The 14,445-nt window shown below is 51.0% G+C and overlaps 9 protein-coding genes across 9 annotated transcripts; 6 read left to right on the forward strand and 3 right to left on the reverse strand.

Moving 5' to 3' along the window:
- Window positions 1-670: 670 nt before the first annotated feature.
- SLX1 (Slx4p interacting protein) lies at window positions 671-1,768 on the forward strand (the record flags this gene model as incomplete). The annotated part of the gene is made up of 1 exon (XM_049360824.1): window positions 671-1,768. The coding sequence occupies one exon, from the start codon at window positions 671-673 to the stop codon at window positions 1,766-1,768; it is 1,098 nt and encodes a 365-aa protein (XP_049226107.1).
- Window positions 1,769-1,795: 27 nt separating this feature from the next.
- J4E78_000159 (uncharacterized protein) lies at window positions 1,796-2,587 on the reverse strand (the record flags this gene model as incomplete). Its single annotated transcript, XM_049360825.1, has 3 exons — window positions 1,796-2,213; window positions 2,270-2,378; window positions 2,464-2,587. 3 exons carry the CDS (start codon window positions 2,585-2,587, stop codon window positions 1,796-1,798), a joined length of 651 nt encoding a protein of 216 aa, XP_049226108.1.
- A 505-nt stretch (window positions 2,588-3,092) lies between these two features.
- J4E78_000160 (uncharacterized protein) lies at window positions 3,093-4,389 on the forward strand (the record flags this gene model as incomplete). The annotated part of the gene is made up of 2 exons (XM_049360826.1): window positions 3,093-4,216; window positions 4,350-4,389. 2 exons carry the CDS (start codon window positions 3,093-3,095, stop codon window positions 4,387-4,389), a joined length of 1,164 nt encoding a protein of 387 aa, XP_049226109.1.
- A 653-nt stretch (window positions 4,390-5,042) lies between these two features.
- On the forward strand, window positions 5,043-6,362 carry J4E78_000161 (uncharacterized protein; the record flags this gene model as incomplete). Its single annotated transcript, XM_049360827.1, has 2 exons — window positions 5,043-5,048; window positions 5,082-6,362. The coding sequence occupies 2 exons, from the start codon at window positions 5,043-5,045 to the stop codon at window positions 6,360-6,362; spliced, it is 1,287 nt and encodes a 428-aa protein (XP_049226110.1).
- Window positions 6,363-6,959: 597 nt separating this feature from the next.
- Window positions 6,960-7,679, forward strand: J4E78_000162 (uncharacterized protein; the record flags this gene model as incomplete). The annotated part of the gene is made up of 1 exon (XM_049360828.1): window positions 6,960-7,679. The coding sequence occupies one exon, from the start codon at window positions 6,960-6,962 to the stop codon at window positions 7,677-7,679; it is 720 nt and encodes a 239-aa protein (XP_049226111.1).
- Window positions 7,680-8,287: 608 nt separating this feature from the next.
- On the forward strand, window positions 8,288-9,008 carry J4E78_000163 (uncharacterized protein; the record flags this gene model as incomplete). Its single annotated transcript, XM_049360829.1, has 2 exons — window positions 8,288-8,481; window positions 8,534-9,008. 2 exons carry the CDS (start codon window positions 8,288-8,290, stop codon window positions 9,006-9,008), a joined length of 669 nt encoding a protein of 222 aa, XP_049226112.1.
- Window positions 9,009-9,484: 476 nt separating this feature from the next.
- Window positions 9,485-10,411, forward strand: J4E78_000164 (uncharacterized protein; the record flags this gene model as incomplete). The annotated part of the gene is made up of 1 exon (XM_049360830.1): window positions 9,485-10,411. One exon carries the CDS (start codon window positions 9,485-9,487, stop codon window positions 10,409-10,411), a length of 927 nt encoding a protein of 308 aa, XP_049226113.1.
- Window positions 10,412-10,518: 107 nt separating this feature from the next.
- J4E78_000165 (uncharacterized protein) lies at window positions 10,519-12,070 on the reverse strand (the record flags this gene model as incomplete). The annotated part of the gene is made up of 2 exons (XM_049360831.1): window positions 10,519-10,705; window positions 10,755-12,070. The coding sequence occupies 2 exons, from the start codon at window positions 12,068-12,070 to the stop codon at window positions 10,519-10,521; spliced, it is 1,503 nt and encodes a 500-aa protein (XP_049226114.1).
- A 1,348-nt stretch (window positions 12,071-13,418) lies between these two features.
- J4E78_000166 (uncharacterized protein) lies at window positions 13,419-14,210 on the reverse strand (the record flags this gene model as incomplete). Its single annotated transcript, XM_049360832.1, has 1 exon — window positions 13,419-14,210. The coding sequence occupies one exon, from the start codon at window positions 14,208-14,210 to the stop codon at window positions 13,419-13,421; it is 792 nt and encodes a 263-aa protein (XP_049226115.1).
- Window positions 14,211-14,445: the final 235 nt, after the last annotated feature.

The raw sequence follows: 14,445 nt of genomic DNA on the forward strand, positions 1-14,445 counted from the left end.
TGGTACCGAACCCAGAACGTCGAAAGCTTGGTGCAGCAGGGCACGGCTAATATTATGCACGACGCTTCGACTCTGTGCGTCACATCGACGGAGACATGTAGAGCACTTCAAGTCAATACGTTCGTCGCATTGATGCGGCATCAAGATGCCACCTTGGACTGCAGTTGTGTGGTGAAGTCTGAGAGCTACGTCGTGCCGATCTGGCGACTGCACGCAAGGCTGCCGACCTCACCTCCTCGGCCTTTCTTTTGCGCCGCATTCTACCATGATGACGACCAGCGAACTACATTGGCTCCCAGAACAAGCACATATTGATCTGACTCAGATACAGTCCTTTGCGACTTACTTCTTCTTACTTTCCACTGTGAACACATGCACGGCTATCTTCGCCACTTGTTTGCATCACCATACCGGATCTCGAAACAACAAGCGTAGCAGTAGCAGCATTGCGCATTCCTATCGTATACTGTCGCGGTCTTTCTATCTCTGAGTTAAATTCACCTCGACGCCTGAACTGCTGCAGGTGAGGTCGGTAGCAAGGTTGTCTCGTCGGGAAGCACCCCAGCCCACCAATCACGACACACTTCATCTGCATCCTCCCGTCAGCCCTAACTGGCGGCTGCACGCTTTGGGATGCGATCAACAATAACATCACGACTTCATCTTTGTCATGAACTCAATCATGGCCGACTCTGTCAAAATCGAAAGCCGGCCCATCCCAGCCTTCTACTGCTGTTACCTGCTCCGCTCCAAAAACCGAAAAGCATTCTACATTGGCAGCACCCCCAATCCGGCGCGTCGTCTAGGCCAGCACAATGGCTCAAGCAAGGGCGGCGCGAAGCGTACATCAATGCAGGGGAAGCGGCCGTGGGAGATGACGTGCATCGTTACTGGCTTCCCCTCCAGAGCCGCCGCGTTGCAATTCGAATGGGCGTGGCAAAACACGCACGCCACCCGACACATAGAGCGAGAGGTGCGCGACGCGAGGCTGGAGGAGCTTCAAAAAGGCAGAAAGAACCCATCACCAGTCAAAAGACCGCGACCACCAATGTCGCTGGAAGCGCGACTGAAGAATCTACACCATCTGTTAGGTGTCGGGAGTTTTAGCCGATGGCCGCTGAACATCCGTTTCTTCGCTCAGGACGTGTTCGCGCAATGGGAGAAACATATCTCTAAAATGAAGACGAAGTTACGAAAGGACGTTACCATCAGAGTGACACCGGCTGAGCTGCCCAAACTTGCACCGGATGTGCAGAGCGAGATGCGCACGCACTTCATTCCAGAAATAATACGAGCGATCCCCGTGGCGTACGAGGACTGTAAGGCACATGTCGAGAAGTCGAAGAACATTCTAGGAGATGGCCAAAAACGAACCTGTGTTGTTTGCAAATTAGGCACGAGTGCTGAGGACTCGCTTGCGCTGGTCTGCCCGGTAGAAACGTGCCGTGCAGTGTCGCATATGGCTTGTATGTCGCAGAAATTTCTTGCAGAGGAAAGCAATGCAGATGCGCTCATTCCAATCCAAGGAACATGTCCAAGCTGCCATACTTCGCTAAGATGGTCAGACCTGATGAAAGAGCTCAGTCTACGCATGTATGGCGAAGAAGAGCTGAAAGTAATGTTCAAAACAAAGCGGAAGAAGAAGTCGGATGGAACAGTCGAAGAGGATGCGGAAGAGTTTCCAGACATTGACGAACTCGAGGTTGACCTGGACGAAGATCTCGATGAGACATGGGGGGAGAACGTGAACGATGACGAGGACAAGTGATCGTGTTTCAATCCTGGACGGCAACATCTACCACCCTTCCACCGTTCCCAGTGGCAGCTGGCCCTTTGCAACCCGCTCAATACACCTATCAACCTCCTGTCTAATCTTCGCCGCCACATCCGTCATACTCTCGCCCGCATCGATGCGCACAAAGTCCTCGCCCTCCTTCTTCTGCATCATCGTCTCGAACAGCTCGCGCACACGATCCTGCATATCCTTCCTCTCATACTTCTCAGTACCATAGCCACCTCGTTTCGCAGCGTCGTCAGCAGAGATGTCAAGGAAGAGACACAAGTCAGGACGTGGAAGCCCGACTTCAGGTTTGCGGCACCATTCGAGGCTCATGCTGGGGTTCTGCTTGGCAGCGGAGTATACGCAGCCGCTGTAGTAGTAGCGGTCTACGACGATGGTCGTTCCGGCTTCGAGGTCGGCTTGGATGGATGGTCTGGGTCATACATTAAGACATTGAGGTTGATATGTAGATGGGTGTGTTTGGCTTACACTGCTTCCCACCGGTTCGCAGAGAACAAGAGATGTATGACATGGTCGTCTTGGTCGCTCTGGCCACTCAGGTAGCTGTTGATCATCTGGCCGATCGGTGTCGTCCTATCTAGATACTACATCAGCGTTCGGCTCTATCCCATCAAACGTGCATTCGCGCGCCAGCGAATGGCTCCCCGTCTGTGTGCACATACCAGGAAACCGCATATGCCGCACCTTGATCCCGTCATTTTGCAGGTCATCAACGAGCATTTGACATTGCGTTGACTTGCCTGCTCGATCTAGGCCTTCGAAAACTATGAGCTTGCCTCGCGCCATGTTGTGGGGTTTGTGATACAAGAGGTCGTTGCTACCCTGCAGCGATTGAAGCGCGACCGAAGCAAGGCGTTGGTGGGGCCATCGCCACTCCGGCGCTAGCGACGAACTCATATTCACGGGCGGCGTCCATACGAGCGACCTTCAATGTTCTTCCAATATGCGAAAACAGGATACGCTCCTCTTCCCATTCGTCCACGTTACATGTGCGCATCTCCTGTAAGCGATACAGGTGAGAATCCAGCAATGTGATCGAATCGAAGCAGCCAACGACCGGTGAACCGAAGATATCTCTGCAGCATGATACTTGAAGTATGCAGACTACGCAAAACCAATAACATGGCTGATTCAAGGTCGTGCGAAGTCTGACATGCATACAACGGTCCCTACTGGCCGACGAGGTTGCCTACCGCGGAGAGGAGACAAGGCTGAAGCGGGGTTTGTCTGCATTCAAATATTGCGAGAGAATTGACAGAAACTCACCTCTTTGCGACCATTAACAAATACAATGAGTAGGACCAACGTCATGGAGCCTCCTATCGTCGATCTCGCGCGACTGAACGTCAACGACGCGAGAGAAAACAATGCTATAACCGATATCGTGCAAACAAGCACGATGAATGCTGAGCCAGCGGACTGGAAAATCATGGCGTGGCAAGCATGCCAGCAAGGACGTTCTGTTGATGTCAAGTCGATCCTGAGGAACTTGGAGCCTCAAGATGTCTCGCACTTCGTCAATGCCAGGGGCGAGGACGACAACACCGCCTTGATAATTGTTGCGGCTGTGGCTCATAAAGATGTGGCATGCGCGACAATCATTCCTGTCCTGCTGGAAGCGGGTGCCGATATCAACGCCAAGAACAAAAAAGGTCGGACTGCCTTGATGGAAGCAGCACTATGGGGAGGACTAGCAGCAGTCAAAGCTCTGCTGAAATGGAAGCGAGGCGTTCCCGTCAACGCAAGCTTGGAAGACAACTTCGGACTTAGTGCCATTGAACTGGCTGGGACGGACAGTAAACTCGCAACCGAGAGAAAAAACCGATGCGCTCATGGCAAAAATGTGCAAACACTTCTGGATGGGAAACTACGGATCCGCATCGTAAAGTTGTTGAAACCCGTTGACAACGGAAAGAATGTGCCCAGATCTACTCGACATGTGGACATGCAGAAGCGTATTGAAGATGGCAAAGACAGATTTGATGCAGACATCTTGAAGGAAACCCAGGCAAAGCTGAAGGCTGCGGAAGACTTGGCTAAACGCCACCTGGCTGATCTGGAAAAGACAAGAAGGGAGCTAAGAAAGAAGGAAGGGGAGCTCGTAAGAGAGCACTCGAAGTTAATGAACGCCCAGACCGACATGAACGATGTCTACGCAAAGTTTCGACCACCGAGCCGAAGCAACGTCGACAGAGCTGGTCAAAAGCCCCAATTTAGGAAAAGAAGGATGTCTATCAACCCCTCTTGGTTCAGATTCGATTTCACGATGACTTTCGATGTCGAGCCTGTGTGGAAGGACGCAACGATGGCGTACATGAAGATAAACGAAAAACATTTCTTCGCCAAAAACGGGAAAGCTCATGACACCCAAGATGGCTACATCTCAGGAGAGGATTACTCGGCAAAAGCTTTTCAGTTACTCAAACTTTTGCGGTCTCGTCACAAGTCAACATATTCCCAGCACGTTGAGCCACAGCTCATGGCTCTATACGTGGAAGATTTTCGAAACAGCAATAGCATGACATTGGTCCAATTTACAGAGCATCAGCCTACAGAAACGCTTTACGGGCACGGTAATCGGCTGGTAGTGGAGATATTTGTCAGTGCACGGCCTTGTCCAAAATGCGTGGAGCATACGGAGACGATAAACGTAGTTGCAAGGATGCATGGTTTCGAATTTGCGCTTATGCATACTGCATGTTAGCAATGGAACTGGGAGTTCACAGTTGTTTTTAGTATATAGACATGGTATAATTCGAACCGCCTTGATGCTGGGAAAGTGGTCACTACGTGTTCGTATCGTGTTGCCAGGCTTCACGCCTCCGCCGGTAGCGCTTTATACGGAACTTCAATCCTGCCTGTTCATTGCCGCCGCGCAAACAAATCACTGCCTTGAAACCGCATTCGGTTCTTTGCGATGCTGAGGAGATCGTGCAGGCGTATTCTTGAAAGAACTACAGGTTGCGAGCACTATCACGCTTGTTATCGAAGAGTAACAGCAAACAAGCCATGCAGCGGTTTATATGCCCACACTTTGTCTGATATTATGAGAATGATCACAGAAGCTCTCGCCATCATGTCTACACAGGCAGTCATACCCTGCGATGCCGCGCTAGAGGAGCTTAAGAGACCATGGTCCGCGACTACGTTAACAGAAACTCAACAACAGCGTCGATCAGACGTAGCCAGTGCGAAGATATTGTGGTCCCAAGTTTTGGTGGAGTTTCGGCAGAAGCAAGGAATGACCGTCAAGAATTACAATCTCAGAAGAAAGAGGCAGCCGTTCTTCCAGTTCTTAGATCTACCCGGTGAGCTTCGCAACATGATATACGACATCTGCCTGGACAACGAGAAGACGACAAGAAACCCTGATATGACGAAGAGGACGCGGGTTTATCGAGGATCAATGGGAAGCAAGAGCTTCTTAGACCACAACATACGGCAAAAGCGCGTAAAAGACATCCGCGCGCGAAAGCCGACCAGAGAACATAGGAAGCAAGATGCCGCTCGAAAAGTTGCGCTCGAAAAGATTGTAGAGAGAAAACTTAAGCACGCAATTCGTTCGAGGGACGGACTCACAGTTGGCGCCCATGAAGCTTTCTACCTGTACAAACTGGAGCACAACATGTATACCTTGCCATCAAAGAGGGTGACAGATGGCCAAAACAACCACGACCAAGGCATATTCAGGTCGGGCAACAGGACAACGAAGAAAGGTGTCCTGGAGATCGATGTCAGAGGCAACCTAGTCGACGACCTTCCGATGCTTTCCTATGTCGATCGTGCGATCTTCTCCGAAACCCTGTTCCTCTACTACTCCACGGTGAGAGAAGGGTTGTGGATCAAATGGACAGTCCGGAACCTGGACTTCTTCCCGTTCCTGCGATTCTATCAGGCATTCACCAAGGGTGAAAACGCGGTTGAAATTCCACCTTCAAGACTACACATTGAATTCGACAAGGAGAAGGAGGAGACTGATGACGGCCTACATGCGAAGAAGTTTGTCCATGTAAAGAGACTGGTTGAACTGCACTGGCTGGACGGCTTTTCGCTCTGGGGCTGCTTAACCGGGTTATCTGATCGTCAAGATTGCAAGGGACCGTTCGGAGACTACATGTACTCTGTCCGTCAGGTCGTGGCGTTGTACCGTATCGACCACGAAGCTTGGAAGTCGCTCTCTGTTGAATACCTTCGCCGTTGTGAGGAAATGGGTGATGACGACGCTTTGGAGAGTAACTTCGCAACACTCTCCGACGCCGAGCTTGTTGAAGCAGTCATCGATATGCTATGCAGAGCGATTGAGTACAACCTCGGGTACACAGGCAGCTATGGACGCATTGGTCGCGATCAGACTGAGTGGGATCAAGACATCTTCGAAACTTTCAGGTATAAGGGATCGCATGTCAAGACGGCTTATGAGAAGGAGCATGCGATTGTTCGTGTTGTCAGCCTGTATCGGAAGAAGGTCGACAGGACACTGCGGGATCGGCTGGGGGAGGTGTACGAGGATTGGGAGAGTGTTCCAGATGACGCGCTCATTCCTGAAGGGGTGGTGTTGTGATAGTACAGATAGATCGTAATATCTCTGCTTATGGCACATTGTGCGCGCCTTCTTGTTTGAGATCGTCGCGCAAAAGCCGATGCCTGTTCAACTTCATCGAGCAAACGGGACACGGAATGTCGGGGTTAACAAAGACCGGTTCCTCATATGTCTAGAACTGTAGTGCTGACATCGCGATACATCCGAAAAGTCCCCTTTGGTGTGTGATGAATCTCTCCGAGTTTGTGCCTGGCGAATCAGCGTTGGTGCTCCGGAGATCGGCCGAGCAACACGTGACTGAGATTTTGTCAGCACACCGTCGACCTACAACTTTGGTGGATCCAGGGCGTAAATCTCGACAACCCAAATTGCGGATGCCTAAATTCCGATCCGACATAAATCGCGACGTTTGCGAAGCGCAATGGAGTTCACAATCCACAGCCTCCACTATCTGAGCTGCAAGTCGCCGAATCAGAGTCAGCGGAGCTTGCTACTCTTACTACCTAGGTCCTCGCCGGATACGTCGATCACCGAGTGACCGAAGATATTCGGAATATAAGAGCAGTTGAAGACCCCCGATTCCTTCATACGAGCCTTCATTACACCTTCCAACACAAAATGTCATCACCGAAACTTATCGTTCACCACCTCCAAATCGGCCAAGGGGAGCGCATCCCATGGCTCCTCGAGGAGCTCAACATTCCTTACGAGTTGAAGCTGTACAAACGCTCGCCACTTCTGTCACCACCTGAGCTTCAGGCGGTCTACCCTATGGGTGCTTCACCCGTCCTTGAAGACCTTACCGATCCGTCCAACCCCGTTAAGATTGCCGAATCTGGCGCCATCACCGATTACATCATCCACAAGTATGGCAACGGACGGTTGGCCCTAAAGCCGCAAGACAAGAACTTCGCAGACTACCTCTACTGGCTTCATTTCGCGAATGGCTCGTTGCAGTCTGGACTGTTCAGAAGGGGCATGTCGCGCGGCATGGTTGGCGAAGACGACCCTCGTTACAAGGGCCAAGTCGCACGTTGTGATAAGATGCTGAGCCATATCGAAAACCGTCTTCAAAACAACAAATGGCTTGCAGGCGAGGAGTTCACCGCTGCCGAGACCATGACGGGGTGGTGCTTCACAACGATGCGCAAGTTTGAGCCAATGGACTTGACCGACTACCCGGGCATTTTGGCATGGCTGGGTCGCATTGGTGAGCGCGAAGCTTACAGACGCGCGATGGGTAAAGCCGATCCTGATCTCGACATTGAGCAAGGGATCAGCGCAAAGGGTCCTCCGATGATGGAGGCATTCGTGAAGGCTATGGCGATGAAGCCGTGAGTCCCTACTATGGTTGGGGAATGCGCGGCTGATCACCATAGGGGTCGCCAAAAGCTGTAAATAATGATGGAAAAAAAATGAATACTAGCTCCGCTCAAGAAAGGGAAACTCTCTTCTCATCGATTGTCTGGTTCAATGCATCTTCTGTTGATGATGGTGATGCTTGACATGTCGCTGCGTGCGTGTGCGACGAAGATAGCCCGGGATGGTCGGCCGCGTCCTTCCGGGTCCACTTTGACGCGAGTAGTCAGGTACAACAACACGCCATGCCTCCGACCTCATCATGGCCACCTGATCCATCACACCACTCTGCCGCTGCAGGTACGCGTCGCATCATCACTGGGATGATTTCGAAGGTACCAGAAATTGGTACCGTAGCATGAGCGTGACCTGAGAAGATCGTGGTCATGGCGAGCGGGGTTTCCTGCCAACCAGAGCGGTGGTACAATGAGATCACATAAAGCTTGCTGACCCCTCACGAGGGCATCTCCGCATCTGGGTACAGCTACATAGCTTGCTTCGAAGACACTTTCCAGCTAATCATACTGCTCAATTGCCCTCTACTTACTCTCAAATTACCGCCACAGCTTCAGCTACAGCTCCTCACGATGGCAGCAAAATACTCTCGCCGACCCAGCTACCTTGACGGCCCACTGTCTCCTTCCATCATCCCCGAGCTCGCGATTCTACCTCAGCCTCTCCCTGCCGACAAGGTTCCCTGCGGCCAGCTCGTCTCCAAGACGTCAAAGTACACATCCAAAGCCCTCGAAGACCGCGACTACGACGACATTGGCACACGATGGTATGTCAGAGTCTATGTACACGACTCATGTATTATATACTGACTTCCTCAGGTATAAAGACGTCATCTTCTTCAACGCCGAGAACGGAAACTTCGTCGAGAGCTTCGGCGGCACGCACCTACTCCAGAAGCCGCTTGACAAGGGCACAGAGGCTGGAACAATCGAGGCGGACGAGCAGAGTGTGAGACTACTCAAGGATGCCGATGCCGCACTCCAGAAAGTCTGGCAAGATGAGGAGGCCAGAAAGTGGATCATGGAACAAGACCAGGCCGGCTTCGTGGTCGCCCATCGCCAGGTCTCCAACGCAAGCTACAAACGCGCCAGGCTTGTCGACATTGGCAATAAAAATTGGGAAGTCGTGCGCGAGGTTGGCAATGAAGATGCTACTGGTAAGCGCAGGGACTCTGGTTTGCCTGTTGAGACGAACAGCAAATGGGACGTGGTAGGGGTCGTGGTTAAGAAGATCATCGTCGAGGGCGATCGTGTGAAGCTCGGTGATGAGCTCGGAGCTCAGTACTGGCAGTAGCAGTATAGCTGAACAATCTCATAGCATATGTATATTTCTTACAATTTTAGCAACTTGTCGAGGATGCATCTGTCTTCCGTGTGATTGTACATAAACGAAATATCATTTCGGTATATTCTGCGATATTTGCTCGCGGGTCTCTGATTGGCCACTATGAAGACATGTCTCCGTTAGGCCTTCCATAACGACACAGGGGTGCGGGTATATTGCTGACATATAGCATTGTTCTTGCTGTGAAAGCGACGTATGATAAGCGCATATTGTTCAGCACAGGAATCATGATACGACGTGCACATCTTGAATGAGCGTCAATCGTAGGAGAAAGTGAATCTACAATGGGTTGCGATGCGTTCATATTATGTACATGGGAAGTATATAAGCCTGTCCATCTACCTGTCTATGCATTCACAAGCAAATGGCATCATATACCATAACCAAGACTTATCTTGTACTTGGCTTCCAAAACTAACACTAACATGACGCCGTCATCGAGCGACCCAACTGTCCTTAACAACACATTTCACTTCGAATCCTCAACACATACCTTCAATATCAAATGGACGTCGCTGGGCGCTACAACATCACAACCACTCATCTTTATACATGGCACTCCTTGGTCTTCCCGCGTCTGGGCACCCTTCGCACTGGCTCTATCACACAAATATCGCGTCTACCTCTTCGATAACCCTGGGTTTGGAGATTCACCTATCGAACAACCTCTTCCTAATGCCTCCTTCAACCCAAAGAACGAAGTGGAGAGACTAGACAGCAATCTCGCTCGCCAAACCTCAGCCTTCACCGCCCTATTCAAACACTGGGAAAAGACCGAGTCATGGAAGACAGCTCCACAAGTCGTCGCTCACGACCACGGCGGACTAATGAGCCTGCGTGCCAACTTACTACACGACTGCCGCTACTCCAGTCTCTGCCTGATCGACGTCGTCGCCATCGGCCCCTTCGGCCAACCCCTCTTCAAGAGCGTAGCAGAGAGCCCCACTGCATTCGAAAACCTACCTGACATGGCTTTTGAAGGTATCCTCGACTCATACATTCGCAACGCTGCACATACTACATTGGAGGCTGAGACGATGAACGTTCTCAAAGCGCCGTGGCTCGCAGAAGGTGGAAAGAAAGGTTTCGTCCGCCAGTTGTGTCAGGCTGCGCATCGGAGTACGGAGGAGATTGAGGGGCGGTATGCGGAGGTGGGTCAAAGTTTTCCTGTGAAGATAATTTGGGGAAAGCAAGATAAATGGATTCCTGTGGAGGATGCGCACAGGCTGGGGAAGGCGCTAGGTGCCAAAAAAGTGGTGGAGATTGAGGCGGCGGGGCATCTTGCCATGTATGATCAGCCGGGTCAGTTGGGTGTTCAGCTGGAGATGTGGTTAGCCTCCTTGGGCGTGTAATTACTATTTACAACCTGACGAATCCGAAATCCTCTATTGATACAGCAACGTCTCCGCGTTTTGTTTTGGGGAATCCGTCGCACATTCCTGTATAGTCATCAAGCCTCCTATGAGGTAGCCTGAGGTGTCCATGCGCTCTTCCTACGACGCACTTCAATCTCTACTGGCAGAGGGACCTTATATCTGATTACCCACATCTTCTTGGGCTTCTCCGCAAGTGGCTTAAAGTCGTAGTTTAGTAGCAAGTTGGCGAAGATAATCTTGAGTTCATGAGACACGAAGAAGCGTCCAGGGCTGCATCATTGTTAGTACAAATCTTAACGTGAGATTTGAGAGTACCCACCAAGCATGCCTTCCATGGCCGAAAGGAAGATGATTAACACCCGTAGTGACAAGGCCCGTCTGCTTCAGCTTCAGCGCATCAACGTTTTGTTTCTCCTCCGCGCTCATCGCCTCGTATTCTTCTCTCGGACGCGAGTATCGGAACGCGTCGAACTCTTCTGGGTTCTCGGTCATGTCCGTATCGAGAGCCATCGCACCCCATGGACATGAAAAGAGCGTTCCGCACTTCAGATGCACACCCTCCGGTGTTGTGACACCCTCCTTCGCTACAACCTTGCGGTGTACAAACGTAAGACCGATAGGCGAGGAACGCTGTGATTCGCGAATGGCGGAATCGATGCGGTACATACGGCTAAGAGCATTCTTTGTCCAGCTTCCCTCCTCTTGGAAAATGCGATGCGCCTCTTCGCGCAACTGTTCGACAACTTCTGGTTCACAGCCTAGTATGCAGACAATAGTTTCGAAGGCGGTAATCGACGTCGTGTGTATGCTGGCGAAGTTGAGGGGCAAGACGCGCTTAGCGATGCGGTCGGGTTGCATCTCTTCGGGTCGTCCCTCGGCCTGCGCAACTCGGTAGCTCCATGTGATGAAGTCGTTCGGCTCTTTCCAACTCTTGTATTCAGGATCTCCGGCATCTTTCTTCTCGAAATCCGAGATACGTTGCTTGATCATGGGTATTGTGAACTTCGAAGACAGCCAGTAGTGGTACTTGACAGGTAGACTTAACACCGTTCCGACGATGGGGTGCAGCGCTTTTGGGACAAGAAACATGAGAGCCTGGTTGCGAATGACGTCTTTGGTGTAGCTCAGTACCGCTTCTAAGAATTTCTGCTCGTGACACAGTGACTCTCCAAGAAGCATGCGGTTGGTCAATACTGGAATCATCTCCATGAAAGACTCCAGGACGTCCAACTTTTTCCAGTTTTCTGTATCTGTTCCGTAAACGTCGGCAATCGTTCGTGGCACTTCTTCTTCGAGACCCGGTATGATTGCAGTGAGATTTCGAAAAAGGCTCTTGTGAAGAACATGTTCATGGTAGGCATCTTTCAAGATGTAAGGGTTGATGAACGAATAATCGCCCTGCAAGGAATCGTAATGCGCCTGATGCGCACTCAGTACAGAATCTGGTTGATCAAACATCCAGCGCATTTGACTTTGGGGCATGACAATCTCAGCCTGCATGCCAAGCGTCGCGGGTAACACAAAGATCTTGCCGTCGCGGCTGTATTTGTTGTAACCAGCCAACAGCCATTCTTTGCTCTTCGTCAATGCAGTAAAGTTGCGAAAGTCGGCGATCCAGCCTTTGCCGTAGCCCATCCATGGTATGTTAGATGGTGGTGATGGCGCTGTGAGGAAGTGGTAAGCACTTGCGACAATCAGGTAGGTGATTGCTGCAGCGGCGACATGTGAAAAGGTGAAAAGGCTGTGAGGCTCAGCCTCTTGGCTTGAGTCTGCCATAGTAGATATGATCGAAGCAGAAGCAAGGGGCGATGGACGGCATCCCATGTCGACACAGGGGCCGTGATATACTATTTATGATGATCGACCCGGGAAAGCACCGTCGCTTGGAGGAGATGCCCCGCTTCCGTGCGCGCGGCGATTCGCGCACGCTACGTCGCACGACACGACTTGCATGCCCACATCCGTCGACTTTATTACCGACCTGCCATACCTGGCTGCTTATCACGATGTGCACCTTGCTTACTGTGTCAGTTGCAGCTGGAGATATTGCCGGGTAATTAAGGTTCATTCGCTCCAGAGCTCTGACAATTACAGATCCGCGGCGCTACCGTCGGGTACGCTGCTCCCGAGCTCATGAGCGGAGCAGTCATAGACGGTCACGGCTTTCATCAATCAACGGTTTCGGCAAGACTGCTTATCACATGCCATTCAAGCCAAAAGCTCAGGACCACTATCTCGGCTACATGCCTCTGTTTGTTGCATGCATTTAAGTATAGTATGCTTCATGGGCCTTCGCTACCAACGTTCAAGTCAGGCGATTTCACTAGTGAGGTTGTCCTGTGGCGGTTGTCTGGAAGCACGAGAGGCTTAACAGCTCGGTGATGTTAATGAGGTTCCCGGCAGACTGTGTCGTACCTTTCGTAGCAGGTGAGCTATCCTTCATAGCTGACCCACTGCCGAGGGGTCGAGTATGACCCGCTATGTCCAGCTTCTCGGTGGGTCGATCAATTGCAAGCACAGAGCGACTGCTAACGCCAGGCTCGCTTGGGTCTTCCGCTTCCATACTGTTCTTGAGCACTTAGTCTATTAATGCTCGTAGCGTGATGCTGTAAGTATGCTTTGGAGGTCAAGCCGGAGAAGAGCAGAAGCTGAAACATACCGCGATGCTATATTCCATACACTCAAAGTTCTTTGCTCTATGCCCAACGTCTACCAAGAACACAGCGCGTATTCGAAATTTGAATGGTTGCAATGAAGCTAGTAGTATTGACAATACTGTGGTGTTTCATGTTGTTTGCTTACGATGTTTCCATTTGGCTCTAGACAGGAAAGTACTCCCCAAGACACTAGCTTCTGATGTCTTATATCTGCTAGTCAGATGTAGCACGTACTGGTGCTAAACATCGAGTCCGTGCGTAGACCGCTGATAACATATAGAACTGCGAACACAGCCAAGTCCCTCTTGCGATACTGGATAGTACGTTTAAGGCTGCTTCCTTTTCCAGAAAAAACCAAAGATGCCACGAGAACTTGTCGATTTCCTTAGGTACCAAAGCTCATAGGCTCCCATATATCCAAGACCCTTGACCCTCTCAGAGTAAGAAGTACTCGTGACTGACTTCAGCTGATCTTCCCAGATGAATCTGATTTCATCGACATTGCTGCCGGGAGCGTGGGGTGACTCGGTGTCGTTGTCGAGGCAGAGCTTCATGTCTCTCGTCACCATCTCTGATAAATGATCTTCAAATCGAAAAGAATTGAGGACGCGTTCTCTATGAGCAGACGGAGTGATATCCACCCAGCCGTCTTTATCGTCATAGAATGTGAACGTAAGACTAGCGATATACAAGCAAGGCAAGCGCGTAAAAGCGGCTGGAAACCTGGCAAATATATCCGGTTTATCCAGAATTGACGTCGGGATTCCGATCTCGACATGTGTGATCTGATCGACCTGACTAGGGATATTGATGCGGAGCGGTGCGCCATAGGTCTTGTTCCAGGTACTCATTACATCTCTGAGGAAGTGTTGCATGTTTCGGACAATCTCGATTTCGGCTTCAGCCTTGAGCTTTTTGCAAGAGAGGAAAAGAGATTGGTAGTCTGCGATATGGCCGTTGAGCGGAGGCGACATCTCGGCGTACATTTTGAGGCGTAGCTCGGCTGGTAGGCCTAGCAATGAAGCGGCCTTTACATCGTTCGTGTTGGTGTGAGGCACATTGCGACCGTGAAAAGGGGCATCCGTGACAGCCACTGAGGACACACTATGGGTTGGCATTATGTGGTGGAAGGGTAAGATTATCTGCGCTGTTGCATCGATGTTCTCTTTCAGGGAACCTGTTGTAGTGTTTATGGCTAGCTAGCTGTGTAGCAGCCTAGGGCAGGACCCAGGCACCACGCACTCCGCCGAATTTCACTGGTTTCGCATTGAACAACAGGCGAGAAACGACCTCGTTCCTAGGTAGCGAAGGAAAAGGAGTATTTACATTAGCAGAAGGCGGATTAGGTCAGCA

This window comes from Alternaria triticimaculans, assembly GCF_023758025.1.
Source record: "Alternaria triticimaculans strain BMP 0046 chromosome Unknown scaffold_1, whole genome shotgun sequence".
Lineage (NCBI taxonomy): Eukaryota > Fungi > Ascomycota > Dothideomycetes > Pleosporales > Pleosporaceae > Alternaria > Alternaria triticimaculans.